This window comes from Theropithecus gelada, chromosome 1, assembly GCF_003255815.1.
Source record: "Theropithecus gelada isolate Dixy chromosome 1, Tgel_1.0, whole genome shotgun sequence".
NCBI lineage: Eukaryota > Metazoa > Chordata > Mammalia > Primates > Cercopithecidae > Theropithecus > Theropithecus gelada.
In genome coordinates this window covers 141,585,606-141,604,269 of record NC_037668.1, presented here as the reverse complement: position 1 = coordinate 141,604,269, position 18,664 = coordinate 141,585,606, and the positions used below count along the sequence as shown (strand labels likewise).

The 18,664-nt window shown below is 41.0% G+C and overlaps 1 protein-coding gene across 2 annotated transcripts in view; it reads left to right on the top strand.

Moving 5' to 3' along the window:
- The first annotated feature begins 2,113 nt into the window (after positions 1-2,113).
- FBXO28 (F-box protein 28) overlaps positions 2,114-18,664 on the top strand; it is a 44,742-nt gene continuing 28,191 nt past the window's right edge. For both annotated transcript variants that reach the window (XM_025382238.1, XM_025382228.1), the window contains exons 1-3: positions 2,114-2,417; positions 14,335-14,444; positions 18,278-18,416. In XM_025382238.1, the coding sequence (XP_025238023.1) occupies positions 2,151-2,417; positions 14,335-14,444; positions 18,278-18,416 (516 nt within the window). In that variant the 5' untranslated portion in view covers positions 2,114-2,150. The remainder of the gene's footprint in view (positions 2,418-14,334; positions 14,445-18,277; positions 18,417-18,664) is intronic.

The window sequence follows — 18,664 nt, the reverse complement described above, 5'->3', positions numbered from 1 at the left end:
TAACAATAATAAAAAAGTTTGAAATATCATAGGAATTATCAAAATGTGACAGAAAGAAACAAGGTGAATACATGCTGTTGGAAAAATGGCACCAAGAGACTTGCTCAAGGATTGACACAAATCTTCAATTCATTTTTAAAAACGCAATATCTGAGAAGCACAAGAAAGCAAAGTGTAATAATACAAAGCATGTAGCCGGGTGCCGTGGCTCACACCTGTAATCCCAGCACTTTGGGAAGCCGAGGCGGGTGGATCACGAGGTCAGGAGTTCGAGACCAGCCTGGCTAAGATGGTGAAACCTCGCCTCTACTAAAAATACAAAAATTAGCTACTCAGGAGGCTGAGGCAGGAGAATCCCTTGAACACAGGAGGCGGAGTTTGCACTGAGCTGCATTGCACCACTGCACTCTAGCCTGGGTGACAAAGCAAGACTCCATCTCAAAAAATAAATAAATAAATAAATAAATGAAGGAAAATAATACAAAGCATGCTTATCCTTCAACGTGTATTTCCTAAAGACAAAGACATTGTCTTATATGACCATAATACAATTATCCAAATTGAAAAATTTAATATGATTACAATATCATCTAATATACTGTCCATTTTTAAATTTTGCCAGTTGTTACAATAATGTTCATCATAGTTATTTCTCCCTTAATCCAGGATCCCATCCAGGACCACCCATAGATTTAGTTGTCATGTCTCTTTAGTCTCCTTTAATCTGCCACAAACCCTTAGTCTTTGTCTTTCGTGACGTTAATACTTTTGAATAATTTATGGGCCAGTCATCTAGCGATGTCTACAAATGCAACTCAAGTGGTTTTTTTTCATGAATACTACATTATGCTGTGTCCTTCTCAGGGTATCATATAAACAGGCATATGATATTGGCTTCTCCTATAACTGTGATGTTAGTCTCGATGATTTGGTTATGATGGTGTCCACCAAATTTCTCTATTGTAAACTTTCTTTTTTTTTTTTGAGACAGAGTCTCGCTCTGTTGCCCAGGCTGGAGTGCAGCGGTGGGCTGACAGTTCACTGCAGCCTCGAACTTCTGTGACTCAAGCAATCCTCCCATCTCAGCCTCCCGAATAGCTGGGACCACAGGTGCTGCCACCACATTTGGCGAATTTTTTGTATTTTTTTTTATAGAGATGGGGTTTCTCCATGTTGCCCAGGCTGGTCTCCAACTCCTGGGTTAAAGTGATTCTCCTGCTTCAGCCTTACAAAGTGCTGGAGTTACAGGCATGAGTCACCACACCCGGCCTTGTAAACTATTTCTTTTAATCTTTGTAAATAATATATAATTTATGGGGAGTTATTTTGAGACAATGTAAATATCACGTTCCTCATCACGTTTACCTCCTAGTTTTAGTACCTTTTGATGATTCTTGCCTAAATCAGTTATTAGACTATAGTTCATATATGATAAAATTCATTAAAGCATATAGTAATTCAGTGGTTTTTGCATATTCCTACGGTTGTGTAATCATCACCACTAATTCCAGAGCATTTTTATCACCCCAAAAATGAAACCCTTCACCTGTTAGCAGTCATTTCCCCATTTCCCCCAGCCTCTGGAGACCACTAATCTACTTTTTATCTCTATGGATTTGCCTATTTCAGACATTCTATATAAATGCAATCATACACTATGTGGTCCTTTGTGTCTAACTTCTTTCACTTAATATGTTCTCACGGTTCATCCATGTTGTAGTTCTTATTGATATTTTACACCTTTTTATTTGCCTAAATCAATCATTTCTACGATTCCTGAAAAATGGTGCTAGTGTAACTACATTATTTCCATCTACACTTATTAGGCAATATCTTTATCATCCTTTGTCAGGAAGCCCTTTAAGAAAACTGCACAGTGAAGTTCATTTTAATAAATAGTGTTTCCTTGCTCTCAAGTAGTTACTAATCTTAGACAAAAGGGTCTAGGATGATCACCTTTCTTGGGGTTTACATGATCTTCCCTGCCTTCCACTTGAAAGGTATCCTGTCAGTCCTCTCCGCCTGTTAGCCCACAGGCTCCTCCCCACTCCTCCAGGTACCCCTTCCCCGGCGGCTGCAGGAGGAGGAAGTGACGCACCGGAAGTGTCCCTGTTCCCCTTGCAGCGGGGGTAAGGAATCAAACCCCCAAAATGGCGGCGGCGGCGGAGGACCGGATGGCAGAGGAGGGAGGCGGCAGCCACGGCGACGGCGGCTCCTCTTTGGCCTCCGGCTCTACCCAGCGACAGCCCCCACCGCCCCCGCCACAGCACCCACAACCGGGGTCCCAGGCGCTGCCAGCCCCGGCGCTGGCTCCGGACCAGCTGCCTCAAAACAACACGCTTGTGGCGCTGCCCATCGTAGCCATCGAGAACATCCTCAGCTTTATGTCCTACGACGAAATTAGCCAGCTCCGCCTGGTGAGGCCCCCGCACAACTCCTGCCTCCCTCTCCCCCCGGCCGAGGTCTGGGAGGGGAGAAGAAGGGAGCGCGTTCCCCGGGGAGGGATCCCCCCGCGAGCCCCAGCCGGCTACAGATCCGGGAGGGCGCCGCTCCGGTTCCGAACTCTCCCTTGGCGTCAGTCAGCAGGACTGGGCTGGTTCCCAGTTGCGTCCTAGCTGCGGAGCTGGGGTTACTTCTTGAGGGAACTTCGCCCTCGGGGCTCCTTGCCCCCCTCCCGGAAGCGGGCCCTCTACGGGAGGGGTAGCGGAATTGGTCTTTCCACCTTCCGCCTGGCCTGAGAGTGGACCCCGAGAGGTCTTGTCGCCTGCCTTTTGTATGCGGCTTCCAGTCCCCGGCCTGGGTTGGGGGAGAAAACTCAGAAGTAGGCAGATGATCCCAGCCAGGCTTGGTTTATCTTGCAAGAATAACGTATTGTTCCCCACCCCAACCACCCAAGTTTCCTTGTTCGAGAAGATTGAGTAGAGTAGGGTGGCTCAGCTGCCCCACACCAGGTAGAGGTTCCGAAGAATTCAAACGTGTTTACTTAGCCTTAGCCCCAGCGCCTTAGTTGACCACTGAAGTAGAGCCTTGGGAAATGACCATTTCTGCTTTGCCTCATCTTAACGCTTCCCACCGTAGTGAAGCAACTTACCCTTGACGGGTTTTTTCTCTTTTGCAATTTATTTTTAACTAGTGATTTACGCCCACCCACCTGCTTTAGGAGAGGTTTCTTTATACCTTAAAATCACAATAGTTCAGTCCATGATTTTTAAAAATAATGAATTTGCCATTGGGCTTTTACTTCACTCCAGAGGTTTGACTGAAGGTGTGGTGAATGTTAGTTCAGTTAGATATTTTGCTGCCTTTCAATGAATGTATTTTTAAGTGGTAAATAAATTGAAGGAGGTGGACATTTTGAAATGATTGCAAACCGATTCTATGGAGAAGCTAAATCTGTGCTGGGAATTGTTTTTAAGAGGACAAAGGCATATCTCTGAATGTGCTGTGTATAACATTTCCTTATTACTCAATATGCTGTATTGTAGGCTTACTCCTCCAGTTTCAAGTGGATTATAATTGCATTTTTAAAAGAAATCGTAACTTATTTTTAAAAGAGAGCTTATAAATATTAATTCAAACTGATGGCCAATTCTTTTTCTAGTCAACACAGCAGTTCAACCATACCAGTCTGCAGGATGGAAAATTTCTTCAGCTGAAAATAGATATTTCACAGTTGATTGCCTCTGAATTTCCAAAACATTTTCATCCTAGAATTTCATGTAGAATCTTAAATATTCCTTCAGATTTTTACAAATGATGGCGTTTAATCAAAATTCGCGCTGTACATTCATGGTGTTGGGGAAATTGGGCATATAACATTTGATTGAATTGAACCATTCAACGAGACAATGGCTTGGTAAAGCTTGGAATATTCACAGTTCTGTTTTGTAAGTGTTGAGAAAAATGGGAGTTTTGTTTGTTGATCATATTACTATTAAAAAAAAATGTAAAGTTGTAGGGGGAGCAGGGGAACCAGCCTGTCCTAACCAGAGTTAAAACACATCCCACAATTTATGAATAAATGACATCTCTGTCAGGTGAGATATTCAGCTGCATTCTTAAATTTTAAGCAGTTTTCTGGCCTTTTAAGGTTATAAATTTGTAATTTCAAACAGATTTTTCATAAGGAGTCCCTTCAGTACCATTGCCCACCCCCAGGAAAAGATTCTGCCCCGTTCTACATCTGCAAATATGATTTTTTAGTAATGGGGAACTGTTTTTCTTTACTTAAGGCTAATGGATAATTCTTGAATAGATTAAATGGATAATCTTTTGTGGGGATTTGGAAGCGTCTTTGCTTGGAAGGTGCAATTTAGGTAACGTTATAAAAGAAAGATGTTCTTTCTTGCCACTAGGTGTCAGCATTAATTTAATTATGATCTTTTCTGAAATTGGCAGTCAAGAGAGTGTCTAGGTGTACTGTACATGCCTTCTTAAGTAGCCATTTATACCTAAAGAATCGGGCCGGGCGCGGTGGCTCAAGCCTGTAATCCCAGCACTTTGGGAGGCCGAGACGGGCGGATCACGAGGTCAGGAGATCGAGACCATCCTGGCTAACACGGTGAAACCCCGTCTCTACTAAAAAATACAAAAAACTAGCCGGGCGAGGTGGCGGGCGCCTGTAGTCCCAGCTACCCGGGAGGCTGAGGCAGGAGAATGGTGTAAACCCGGGAGGCGGAGCTTGCAGTGAGCTGAGATCTGGCCACTGCACTCCAGCCTGGGCAACAGAGCGAGACTCTGTCTCAAAAAAAAAAAAGAATCGTTTGCAAAATATCAAGGGACTTTAGTATATGCTGCTATCTGACATATAAGTTACATAGTTCTCTTCATTGTAAGTATATTTTTTAGTGGAATTAAGGCTGGATATGCTTTGAAGGGGGTAATATTAAGAACAGAATTACTTTTCATGAAGCTAAATGTCAGCTATTAGGTAGCTGGTGAGCTAGTTTATATATTGTTCAGGGACTTTTTTTCTTCCTTCTCAGTTTACTTGTCTTATTGGGACCTCAGTTACAACTATGCTTAGCACCTAATGTAGACAACAGGTACACAATCCATGTACTTATTACTCTGCATTTTCTTTAAAAGATTTGCTCTAGGATGAAATTGCTACAATAACATTTTTCAGTTATTTGTACTGTTTAGTTGATAATAATCTTTGTTTCCTCTTACCATGAATAACTGATTTCCAAGGGACTGTGTGAATGCCTTTTTAAATTGGATTTTTGGCTGGGCATGGTGGCTCACGCCTGTAATGCCAACACTTTGGGAGGCTGAGGTGGGCGGATCACCTGAGGTCAGGAGTTCAAGACCAGCTGGCCAACGTGGTGAAACCCCATCTTTATAAAAATACAAAAATTAGCCAGGCGTGTTGGTGGGTACCTGTAATCCCAGCTGCTCGGGAGACTGAGGTGGGAGAATCGCTTGAACCCGGGAGGCGGGGGTTGCAGTGAGCCGAGATCGCCATCTCAAAAAAAATAAAAATAAATTGGATTTTTTTTTTTTTTTTTTTGAGACAGAGTCTTGCTCTGTCACCCAGGCTGGAGTGCAGTGGTGCCATCTCGGCTCACTGCAACCTCCACCTCCCAGGTTGAAGCAATTCTCCTGCCTCAGCCTCCTGAGTAGCTGGAACTACAGGCGCATGCCACCATGCCCTGCTCATTTTTTGTATTTTGTAGAGATGGGGTTTCACCATGTTGCCAAGGCTGATCTTGAACTCCTGAGCTCAGGCAATCCACCCACCTAGGCCTGGATTTTTTTATTTCATTTTATTTTATTTTTTGGCCATTGACTATTGATCAAAAGATGTATCATGAGTCTGGTGGTTTCACAGAAATTACTCCCTAAATATTTGACTCCTCCAATGTAAAATTATTTGGCTGAACACAACCTTTGAAATAACAAAACATGTACTTTGAGTTGTTTTTCCAGTAAAACAGACAAATTTGTGCTGATGCAGCGTTAGTATGTCACCCGGGCCCCCTTGGCAGGTTGGGTGAGAGACTTTGAAACAAATGGCAAAGGTTAAGAAGTGAGAGCCTGGCCGAGCACGGTGGCTCACGCCAGTAATCCCAGCACTTTGGGAGGCCAAGGTGGTCGCATCACTTGAGGTCAGGAGTTCGATACCAGCCTGGCCAACATGGTGAAACCCCCATCTCTACCAAAAATATAAAAAATTGGCCAGGCGTGGTGGCACACGCCTGTAATCCCAGCTACTCAGGAGGCTGAGGCAGGAGAATCACTTCAACCCGGGAGGTGGAGGCTGCAGTGAACTGAGATGGTGCCACTGCACTCCAGCCTGGGTGACAGAGCGAAATTCTGTTTCAAAAAAAGAAAAAAGAAGTGAGATCCTACCTTCAGGAGTAGATCAGAGCTAACTTTGAACCTATGTAATGCTCATGAGCATTATATTCTCACCTGCTGAAAAACAAGTATGGGGAGCTTTTTAAATTATTTATTTATTTTTAATTTTTGAGACAGGGTCTCCCTCTGTCGCCCAGGCTGGAATGCAGTGGCGCAATCACAGCTCACTGAAGCCTTGATTTTGTGTATTTTTTGTGGAGATGAGGTTTCTCCGCGTTGCCCAGGCTGGTCTTAAGTTTAAACTCCTGTGCTCAAGTGGTCCGCCCACCTCAGCCTTCCAAAATGCTGGGATTACAGATGTGAGCCCCTGCACAGTATAAAAAGGGGAAAAAAAATTTTCTATTTATTTAAAGTACAATATAAAAAGGGAAAAAAATTATCCTGTTTCAAACACTGCATTATATAATTTTACCTGCCCTACAGGAGGCTTTTAAAAGATGTTTTAGAGAGATACTATCAATTTTTTTCCTCTGTGGTTCAACTGGAGCTCTTATTTTAATTGGAATTCTCTTAGTGGTTCAGCACTTGAATTTGACTAAAGGTTAAGTTGAGAATTCTTGCTTATTTTCTGGAATGAATTTTCCAGTCAGCAACAAAATACATAAATGCATGCTTTTGTCTCAAGATATTTCTCTGGAGCACTTTAGCTAATTAAATCTGTTACCTATTTATAGTTCCTTTCGCATCTTTTCTTCAAATATGTTAGAAAATTTTAGTTGTAGAGTGGGTTGGTTGGTAGGAAATATGAAGGAAAATGAAGAACCATTACTTCTTTTTTTGTTTTCGTTTTTAAGTAGGCAAGCTGTCTTCATTGTATCTCTCAATCTGCGCAAGAGTTCTCAGTTTTTTTGGTCTGAAGACACCTTTACACTTTTAAAAGTTATTGAAGACCCAGAGAACTTACCTTGGAAAATTCTAGAAAACACAAGAATACGCAGAACATATTCCATTAGCTGTCAGAACAATAATGTCAGCACATGTCATATTGCTTCTGGAAAATTCCACAGGATACTTGTGAGAGAATAAGTGGAAAAGGCAAATAACTTCTTGGTACTCTGAGAATCTGAGAATAGTTTGGTCTTGCAAACCTCCTGAAATGGTCTCCGGGACCCTGGGGATCTCCCACTGCCCAGACCACACTTTGAGGACCACTGCTCTGTATTGCTGTATTCCAGAGAATACACTCTATTGCTATTTTTTGGTTTTTTCTCCCACTGTCTCTTCAGGCTGTTGATTTTATTAATGAGTGCATAAGTACAGGTAAGAAATTATAATCTCTTGGGGGCAGTTCATTCTTCCTGTTCTCACAAAGTAAAGAGGTTCAGTCAGTAACTCTGTCCACTGTATTGTCATCAAGAAAAAATATACGTACCTTCCTTGAGCACACTTGCATAGCACCAGGATAACAAATGCAAAGATGGTAAATATGAGTGTTGAGGTTAATTAGGACTTAATCAGGAAAGACCTCCTCAAGATAATAAGTTTTTATAGGACGGGCGCAGTGGCTCAAGCCTGTAATCCCAGCACTTTGGAAGGCCGAGACGGGCGGATCACAAGGTCAGGAGATCAAGACCATCCTGGCTAACACGGTGAAACCCCGTCTCTACTAAAAAATACAAAAAAACTAGCCGGGTGAGGTGGCGGGCACCTGTAGTCCCAGCTACTCGGGAGGCTGAGCCAGGAGAATGGCGTGAACCCAGGAGGCGGAGCTTGCAGTGAGCCGAGATCCCACCACTGCACTCCAGCCTGGGTGACAAACAAAAGATAATAAGTTTTTATCCAGTTAATAAAGGTAGAAGAAGAGCATTCCCAGCAGAAAAAAACGATGTGTAAAGTAATGAAGTGATTGGAGAAGAATGACTTAGAGGGATTCAGATAAGCTTGAATTTGGATATGTGAAATTGTAAATGTTCTAGATTACTGGTCAACCGTCCTCCTATCCCCCCAGCTTTTTTATTTCACAGACCAGTCAGATTTAAGAAACTGTTTTTGAGAACCTTCAGGGTTGACAGCTTTTGGTGGGTGGAGCAAATAAGGTCATTTTAAAAAACAAAACGATTTCTATCTCTTATCATCATCATTTCTTAAAAGACACCAGATATATCTGCATACCTTGATAAAATGAGTAGTATGGATTCTTACAAGATTGAAGAAGATACTATGTTAAAAGGATGACCTGTGCATATAAATCCAACTTCCTAATTTTTGAGACTGGGAGCAAAAGATAACCTTTAATAGAGGTTTTCCTTAAACACCTATTTCTAGCATCTTGTACTTAAGATTGATTGAAACAAACATCAAGCTCTTCAGTTTCCTGAATATCTTGGGCCTCTTCAAACACATGCTTTTTCCTGTTTTCCCTCTCCTAGAAAATATTTGTACCTTTGGCATATACCTCTTTCTGTAATTCTTCTCTGAAGTTTATGTAGGTAATATTTCTAAGTTTCCATAGCATCATTTTTGCACTTACTACATTGGAATTATCATTGTGTAAGATGAACAGAGAACGGGTTCCAGCTGGGCACAGTGGTTCATGCCTGTAATCCTAACACTTTTGGGAGACCGAGGTGGGTGGATCACTTGAGCCCAGGAGGCTGAGGTGGGAGGATTGCCTGAGCCCCAGGGAGGTGGAAGCCTCAGTGAGCCGTGATCGTGCCACTGCACTCCAGCCTGGGCAACAGAGGGAGAGCCTGTCTAAAAAAAAAAAAAAAAATGGCTTCCATTACAGTATTTCCTTAATTCTAAGATATAAGAGTTTCATATTTAACATTTTTGAAATCAATGCATCTTGATCAATTTTTATGTATATTATCGTGGTGGTACCTTTTTTTTTCCCAGAAAAGTTGTTATTAATTGGTAACGTGTCTGTAAGTCTCTACAGCGTCTTAAAATTGAAGGAGTTGAGCATACCATATTTCAAGGCATCCAAGAAAAAAATGCCACCAATTATAATTCTAAGACATTATGTATCGTAGGTCTATTCCACTGTCAGATGTTTAAAAATGTGCATCTTAGAAACAGTTAAAACTTAAAGAAATAAAATTTTTTTAAAAATAATTAGTTAAGACAAGGCATGGTGGCTCATGCCTGTAATCCCAGCACTTTGGGAGGCTGAGACGAGTAGATCACCTGAGGTCAGGAGTTCGACACCAGCCTGACCAACCGTCTCTACTAAAAACACAAAAAATTACCCGGGAGTGGTGGCGGGCGTCTATAATGCCAACTACTTGGGAGGCTGAGGCGAGAGAATCACTTGAACCCGGGAGGCGAAGGTTGCAGTGAGTGGAGATCACTGCATTCCAGCCTGGGCAACGAGAGCGAAACTCCATCTCAAACAAAGAAGACTTGATATTAAAGATTAAACAGGAAAATCACGTTTCACAAATGTATAGCCTGTGTGTCTTGCATTATTAAGAAGGACCATGGTAGCACAACAAATCTAAAAACAAAGAAAATTTTTCATTACTGACCACAACTAACAAAACTACATTTATTCTCTTACAGTAGAACAGTAAGTAACAGGAGCCCAAGCTATATATCTTTGTTCTTCAGTGATTTATTCTGTTCATGCCCTTTTGTCTTTATGGTATATACTTTTCCTAATCTTTCAGTGCCCTGATAGTTTTTGACATAGTCATCATCTTTAGGCTCCATATATTAGGCTTCAGGATTTTATTTTACTGTCTTGGGTAAATTGCCAAATTGCTAGGATTTTTGTTTAGTTGTAGTCACTGAGGAAATAAAATTTCTTCCCTTTAGCTTTGGGAAATTATTAAAATATGCCTAAATTTAGAGCTACACTTTAAATGAGATAATTTGAGTTACAAGTTAGCATACATTATCAGCAGCTATCGTTAAATTGCTTGCCCTGGGGCAATTTAGTATATTTCTTTTTTCCAGATGTGACTTCTTTCTGAACCCTAAACAAAAGATGTGTGATCTCTTTTGTTTTTTTGTTTTATTTTTGAGATGGAGTCTCTGTCACCCAGGCTGGAGTGCAGTGGCGCAATCTCAGCTCACTGCAACCTTCACCTCTCAGGTTCAAGCGACCTTCCTGCCTCAGCCTCCCAAATAGCTGGGATTACAGACACCTGCCACCATGCCCGGCTAATTTTTGTATTTTTAGTAGAGATGAGATTTCACCATGTTGACCAGGCTGGTCTCGAACTTCTGACCTCAGCTGATGTGCCTTGCTGAAAGATGAATGATCTTTTGTGTTTTTGTGCTATTGGTTAGTCAGTGCTCCTTGAACATTTGAATATACAGGAAAACTACCACATTAAATACTGTTCTTTCCTTACAATATTGCCTAATGCTTAAAAGAATTTTTCTTTTTTTTTTCTTTTGGAACGAGGTCTTGCTATGTTGCCCAGAATAGAGTAGTGCAGGTGTGATCATCATACACTACAGCCTCAAACTCCTGGGCCCTAGTGATCCTCCACCTCAGCTTCCCAAGTAGCTGGGAAGCTGGAACTAAAGGCCCATGCCTCTGCACCTGGCTATGCTTAAAATCTTTTTGATGTTGGCTTGTGTAGTGTTACTCTAATTTGTCTTTGTGACCTCCTATTCTCTAATCTTTTTATCAGCTTTTAATTATAAATGTCAGTTGAGGCTCCGTTTATAGGCCTTTTTTTTCTTGTCTTTCACTTCATTTGGGGTCCATGTACATTTATTTCACTGTCTCCAGTGAAATTTCCAGAACCATCTCTTTAGTCCTGGTAAGATCGTGCTTGCAGAAAATAACCAAAAAGATGGGTAGTCTTTTTCTTTTCTTTTCTTCTTTTTTATTAATTAAGTCCAACTTCTGCAGAAGGGTGGTCATTCTCTTTTTTTTTTTTTTTTTTTCTGACACAGAGTCTCATTCTGTCATCCAGACTGGAGTGCATTGGTGCGATCTCAGCCCACTGCAACCTCCACCTTCCTGGTTAAGCAATTCTCCTGCCTCGCATTCCCAAGTAGCTGGAATTACAGGCGCCTGCCACCACACCCAGCTAATTTGTATATGAGGGTTCATCACGTTGGACAGGCTGGTCTCGAACTGCTGACCTCAAGTGATCTGCCCACCTCGGTCTCCCAAAGTGCTGGGATTACAGGCGTGAGCCACTGCTCCTGGCCATTCATTCTCTTTTTAAAGTTACTTACCTGATTTCTCAACTCAAAACATGGGAAATTTTATTCCTGTCAGTTTGGCCCACACATCTCACATGTCTTCGGAAGTAGTTTGCTCACTAACGGTTTGTTCATTCTAGACTTTGTGCCTTTGCATACACCGTTACATCTAACTTAGCAGTCTTTGCCCTCTCCTCCTTCAAAGCCTGATTCAAATCTTCTGTCATGTGAAATCTTCCTTAGTTGGGCCTGTCTGGTTATTTATTCTTACTCGTATCATCCAGTCAGTACTTAAATACTTATGCTAATCAGCACTCATATTCATTTGAGTTTATAGGTTATTGAAAGATATCTAAACCCTAGAAGTTAGTAGATTCAGTGCAGCAAAACTAGTAAAATAATTTTGACTGGACCTTGAAAATTGTTACAGCAGTAATTGACTTTAATTTTTGTCTTTGTAAATATATTGCTGATAAAAATTATTTCTCTCAGAAATTATCAACAAGGTTGTAGAGTCTACAGAGACCAGAATTGTTTTTCTACAAGGTTGTGTTACAGGGTACCTCAGTTTATTTTTAAATCCACTATCTACTCATCTGATGATTTAATGTATCAAATAGGCTGGGTGCAGTGCTCAACGCCTGTGATCCCAGCACTTCTGGAGGCCAAGGCAGGGAGATCACTTGAGGTCAGGAGTTCAAGACTAGGCTAACCAACATGGTGAAGCCCTGTCTCTACTAAAAATAGGAAAAATTAGCCAGATGTGGTGGCAGGCATCTGTAATCTCAGCTACTTGGGAGGCTGAAGCAGGAGAATCACTTGAACCCAGGAGATGGAGGTGGCAGTGAGCCAAGATCACGCCACTGCACTCCAGCCTGGGCAACAGAGCAAGACTGCCTCTAAAAATAAATAAATAAGTAAAATAAAATATCAAATAGTTTTAACAACAAAACATAGTTTTTATAGTCCCCAGTTTTTATTCCCCAGAGGCACCACTTTCAAGTCTTTTGGCTGATTTTCTTCTATTTGATATTGTCTGTTAACTTCCTAATAAGTTGAGAAGTTAGCCTTGTTGCCCTCATTTCACACACATAGACACTCCATTTTCTTTCCTTCAATAACATAATAAAAGTTTTTTTTTTCCCCACATGAAGTTCAGTACTGGTGTTTGTGGTCATGTGATTATTCAGGATTGGAGCACTGGTTCTCAAAGTGTTGTCCAGAAACCCCAGAGAGGTTTCCAAGATCCTGTCACAGGGTCCATAAGTTCTAAAGTATTTTTTTTTATATAGTACTAAGGTTTTATTTATGTTTGGCACGCTCATTTTTTCCACAATTATACATGGAGTTTTCCAGTAGCCACGTGACATTTGATAACATGATGGCATCACACTGATAGCTAATGAAACGTGCACTTGTGTGTTCTTGTATTTTCCAGAATTTTCTGAGGTAAGAATACCTCAATTGATTGAATGCAGAGACAGGTATGAAAGTTGACCTGTGTTATATTAAACCACATATCAAAAAGCCTTGCAGAAATATAAAATAAGGCTAATCACTAAATGTTTTGTTTTAGAAAAAAGTTACTTTTCATTAAAAGCAGTTACATATGTTGATATGTACTGGGTTTATGTCTTTGTTTTTTTCAGTAGACATTGAACAAATACTGATAACTGGTTTAGTTTAGTTAGAAATAGATTCTGCTGTATTTTAACATATTGGCCAGGCAGGGTGGCTCACACCTGTAATCCCCACACTTTGGGAGGCCAAGGTGGGCGGATCACCTGAGGCCAGGAGTTCAAGATCAGCCTGGCCAACATGGTGAAACCCCATCTCTACTTAGAATGCAAAAATTAGCTGGGCGTGGTGGCGCGTAACTGTAATCCCAGCTACTCGGGAGGCTGAGGCAGGAGAATCACTTGAACCTGGGAGATGGAGTTTGCAGTGAACCGAGATCATGCCACTGCACTTCAACCTGGGTGACAGAGTGAAACTCTGTCTGAAAAACAAACAAACAAACATTACTTATTAGAAATTACTGGCCAGGCGCGGTGGCTCACACCTGTAATCCCAGCACTTTGGGAGGCTGAGGCTGGCAAATCACAAGGTCAGGAGATCGAGACCATCCTGGCTAACGCGGTGAAACCCCGTCTCTACTAAAAATATAAAAAATTAGCCGGGCGTGGTGGCGGGCGCCTGTAGTCCCAGCTCGAGAGGCTGAGACAGGAGAATGGCATGAACCCGGAAGGGGGAGTTTGCGGTGAGCCAACATTGTGCCACTGCACTCAAGCCTGGGCGACAGAGCGAGACTCTGTCTCAAAAGAAAAAAAAAGAAATTACTTTGTACTTAAAGTTTATTGTGCTTTAAATATCTGGTTTTATTATTAGAATATTAAAGCCTTCTCAAGCTTCAACCCAGTTTGCCAGAATTTTTGTCAGCCCTGTGTTCTCAGAAGAAAACAACTTACATCAAGAGTTTCATCAGCATTTTGTTTCAACAAACATTTGTTGATCATTTGTGCTTGGATGAGATGGAAAGAAGCATAAGACAGCTCCTAATCATCCATATCTTGTACTGCAACATCTACCCCATATGGTGAGAATTAACCTTAGGTTGATGACTCAGTTGCTGCAGAATCACTTGAACCTGGGAGGCGGAGATTGCACTGAGCTGAGATCACGCCACTGCACTCCAGCCTAAGCAACAAAGTGAGACTGTCTCAAAAAAAAAAAAGGTACATACAGCAAACTGAGGAACAATAGTAGGATACAGAGAGCTTTAAGCCATCAGTTATGAGTCTCTGTTAATTGTCTGTTATTAATTTGGTTATTGATTTTTGTTGTTCTTTTTTCTCCCTGTAGGTTTGTAAAAGAATGGACTTGGTCTGCCAGAGAATGTTGAATCAGGGATTTCTTAAAGTGGAGAGGTACCATAATCTATGTCAGAAACAAGTTAAAGCACAACTCCCAAGGTATGTTGTGGGTGGCAATGACAATGATATACAGCTGGTTTTGTTTCTTGGCTTCTTTTTTTCAGTCTCGTGGTTTATATATTGCTTTCCAAGTTTTTATAACAAAGGGCACAAAGATCACAATGTGATTTCTGCAGTGGTTTGTCCATTCTCACCGTTTCTGATCAACATTTTACTGGAGGTTCTAGCCAGAGAAAATAGGCAAGAAAGTGAAGTATAAGGCATCCAAATGGGAAAAGAAGAAGTAGAACTCTTGTGTTCACAGATGATATGATCTTGTGGATAAGGAGTGCGCTAATTGATTGTTAAAGCTAGTAAACCAGTTCAGCAAGGATATGGCATATAAAAATAATATACAGAAATCAATTATATTTATATACACTAGCAATGAACAATCCAAAAAGGAAGTTCAACACATTTGATCATAGTTTCAAAAAGAATAGAATACTTAGTAATACATATAACAAAAACACAAGACTTGTATGCTAAAAACTACAAACACCATTGAAAGAAATTAAAGAAGACTTAAATAAGTGGAAAGGCATTCTGTGTTCATGGATTCGAAGACTTCATATTGTTAAGATGACAATACTCTCCAGACTGATCTACACATTCAGTGTGATAAGGGTTGACAATAAGGTACAATATGTTTTGTTTGTTTCTTGACTTCTTTTTTTTTTTGTGACCCCTATCAGAAATTCCAGCTGTCTTTTTTTTTTTTTCCCAAAACTTGATATGCTGATCCTAAAATTCCTGTGGAAATACAAGAGTGTGACAATAACCAAAGCAATTTTGAAAAAGGAGAGGAGTATTGGAGGACTAACACTTCCCACTTTCAAAACTTAGTACAAAGCTATAGTAATCAAAACAGTATGGCACTGGCATAAGGATAGGCCTGTAGATCAAAGAAATAGAGGCAAGAGTCTGGATAACAAACGTTATATTTTTAATCAGTTGATTTTAACAAGAATGTCACGATAATTCAATGCAGTAAGAATAGTGTTTTCAACAAATGATGCTGGGACAACTAGTTTTCTTCATGAAAATGAATGAAGTTAGACCTCTTCCTCATACTGTATATCAAAGTTAACTCAAAAGGGATCATAGACCTAAGTGTAAATGTCAGCACTATATATAACCCTTAGAAGAAAACATAGTAGTAAGTCTTCATGAACTTGGATTAGGCAGTGACACCAAAAGCACAAGTAGCAAAAGAAAAAATTAGGCAAATTGGACTTAAAATTTAAAACTTTTGTGGCTCAAAAGACACCATTAAGAAAATGAAAAGACACCCCACAAAATGAGAGAAAACGTGCAAATCGTGGATCCAGATTGTATGAGGAACTCTTACAACTCAACAATAAAAAGACAACCCAGTTTTAAAAAGGGTAAAGGGGCCAGGTGCGGTGGCTCACGCCTGTAATCCCAGCATGTTGGGGGACTGAGGTGGTGGATCACCTGAGATCAGGAGTTCAAGACCAGCCTGGCCAGCATGGTAAAACCCTGTCTCTACTAAAACTACAAAAACTACCTGGGCGTGGTGGTGGGCGCCTGTAATCCCAGCTACTCGGAGGCTGAGGCAGGAGAATCGCTTGAACCCGGAAGGTGGAGGTTGCAGTGAGCCGAGGTCATACCACTGCACTCCAGCCTTGGCGACAGAGCGAGACTCTGTCTCCAAAAAAAAGGGCAAAGGATTTGAATAGACAGTTCTCCAAAGAAGATAAGTAATAGCCAACAAGCACATGAAAGGTGCTCAACATCATTAGTCATCAGGGGAATGCAAATCAAAACCACTACGAGGTTTATATCCACTAGTGCTTTATATCCACTAGGATGGCTACAATGGAAAAATGTTGGGGAGGATGTGGACAAATTAGAACCTTCATATATCAATGTTGGGAATGTAAAATGGTGCAGTCACTTTAGAAAACAATGTGGCTGTTCTCAGGCCGGATGTGATGGCTCACGCCTGTAATTCCAGCACTTTGGGAGGCCAAGGCAGGTGGATCACCTGAGGTCAGGAGTTCCAAGACCAGCCTGGGCAACATGGTGAAACCCTGTCTCTACAAAAATTTGAAAATTAGCCAGGCATGATGTCGAGTGCCTATAATCCCAGCTTCTCAGGAGGCTGAGGCAGGAGAATTGCTTGAACCCGGGAGGCAGAGGTTGCAGTGAGCCGAGATCGTGCCATTGCATTCCAGCCTGGGCAACACAGTGAGACTTGGTCTCAAAAAAAAAAAAAAAAAAGAAAGAAAGAAAGAAAACAGTTGGGCTGTTCTCAAAAAGTTAAACAGAGAGTTATTGTCTGAGCCACCAATTTCATTCCTACATAAGTACCCAAAAGAAATGAAAACATAGAGGCCGGGCGCGGTGGCTCAAGCCTGTAATCCCAGCACTTTGGGAGGCCGAGATGGGCGGATCACGAGGTCAGGAGATCGAGACCACCCTGGCTAACACGGTGAAACCCCGTCTCTACTAAAAATACAAAAAAAACTAGCCGGGCGAGGTGGCAGGCGCCTGTAGTCCCAGCTACTCGGGAGGCTGAGGCAGGAGAATGGCGTGAACCCGGGAGGCGGAGCTTGCAGTGAGCTGAGATCCGGCCACTGTACTCCAGCCTGGGCGGCAGAGCAAGACTCCGTCTCAAAAAAAAAAAAAAAAAAAAAAAATGAAAACATAATGTTTGCACAAAAACTTGTACACGACGTTTTTAGCAGCATTATTCATAATAGCCAAAAAGTGGAGACAACCCAAGTGTCTGTCAGCTGATGAGTAAACAAAGTGATGATATATCTGTATGATGGAATGTTACTGGGCAATAAAAAGGTACATGCTACAACAAGAACGAACCTTGAAAACTATGCTGAATGAAAGAAGCCAGAAACATAAGGCCACTTTATGATTCCATTTATCTGAAATTTTCAGAATAGGTGGATCCAGAGAAACAGAAAGTAGATTAGTATTGCCAGGGACTGGGAGAATGGGAGTGGCTGATGATGGTTCCAGGAGTTCATTCTGTGGTGATGAAAATATTCTGAAATTAGATAGTGGTGATAGTTGTACAATCCTGTGACTATACTAAACACCACTAAATTGTCCTCTTTAAGATAATTTTATTATGGATGAGTTATTTCTCAAATTGTTAAAAAGTTTAAAGGAGTTAAATTTTATGGTCAAAAGCATATAGACTCCTGCCTATATTTCTATGTGTAATCCATTCATTTATCTAATTTCTCTGGTTCTAATAGCCATTAGATTTGATAACCAAAAAAAACTTTTTTTTTTTTTGAGATGGTGTCTTGCTCTGTCGCCCAGGCTGGAGTGCAGTGGTGTGGTCTTGGCTCACTACAACCTCCTCCTCCCAGATTCAAGCGAGTCTCCTGCCTCAGCCTCCCTAGTAGCTGGGACTATAGGAGTGCACCATCACGCCTGACTAATTTTTGTATTTTTAGTAGAGATGGGGTTTCACCATGTTGCCCAGCCTGGTCTCAAACTCCTGACCTCAGGTGATCCACCTGCCTCAGCCTCCTAAAGTGCTGGAATTACAGGCGTGAACCTCCAAGCCCGGCCCCAAAAAACCTAATTAAAAAATATGTATGTATAATTTGGGGTTTTTTTTGTTTGTTTTCAAATATTTTGTCAGTGAGTACCAGTCCTTGGTAAGGATTTCTAGGCATCGTGATTCATTCATCATTACAGTTAAATTATGACCCAATTGTAGATTTCTAAATTAACATGTAAAAAAGTGTTTCATTAAACTATCTTGATTGCTTAATATTTTAGTCCACAATACTGCTTTAATGGTTGCCTTGCTTTTATTATTATTATTATTATAGGAGAGAGTCAGAAAGGAGAAACCATTCATTAGCTCGTCATGCAGACATTCTTGCTGCTGTTGAAACAAGGCTGTCACTATTAAATATGACTTTCATGAAATATGTGGATTCCAATCTCTGTTGCTTCATCCCAGGAAAGGTAAAATAGAATTGCTTGCCTAGAACAGCTGGACTGCCCTACATAAACTTATTATAAAGTTATGAATTTTTAATTTTAGAAATGTTAGAATTGTTTCTACTTCTCTGAATGAGTTTCTACTAATGAATTTGGCTTCTGTACAGTTATCAATATAAATATGTATCATTTATGTGATCTTTATATTTAAAATTCTAATTATGAAATAGACAGTTGAAACCCTGATATTATTTAGAGAAGTTTGTTAAGAG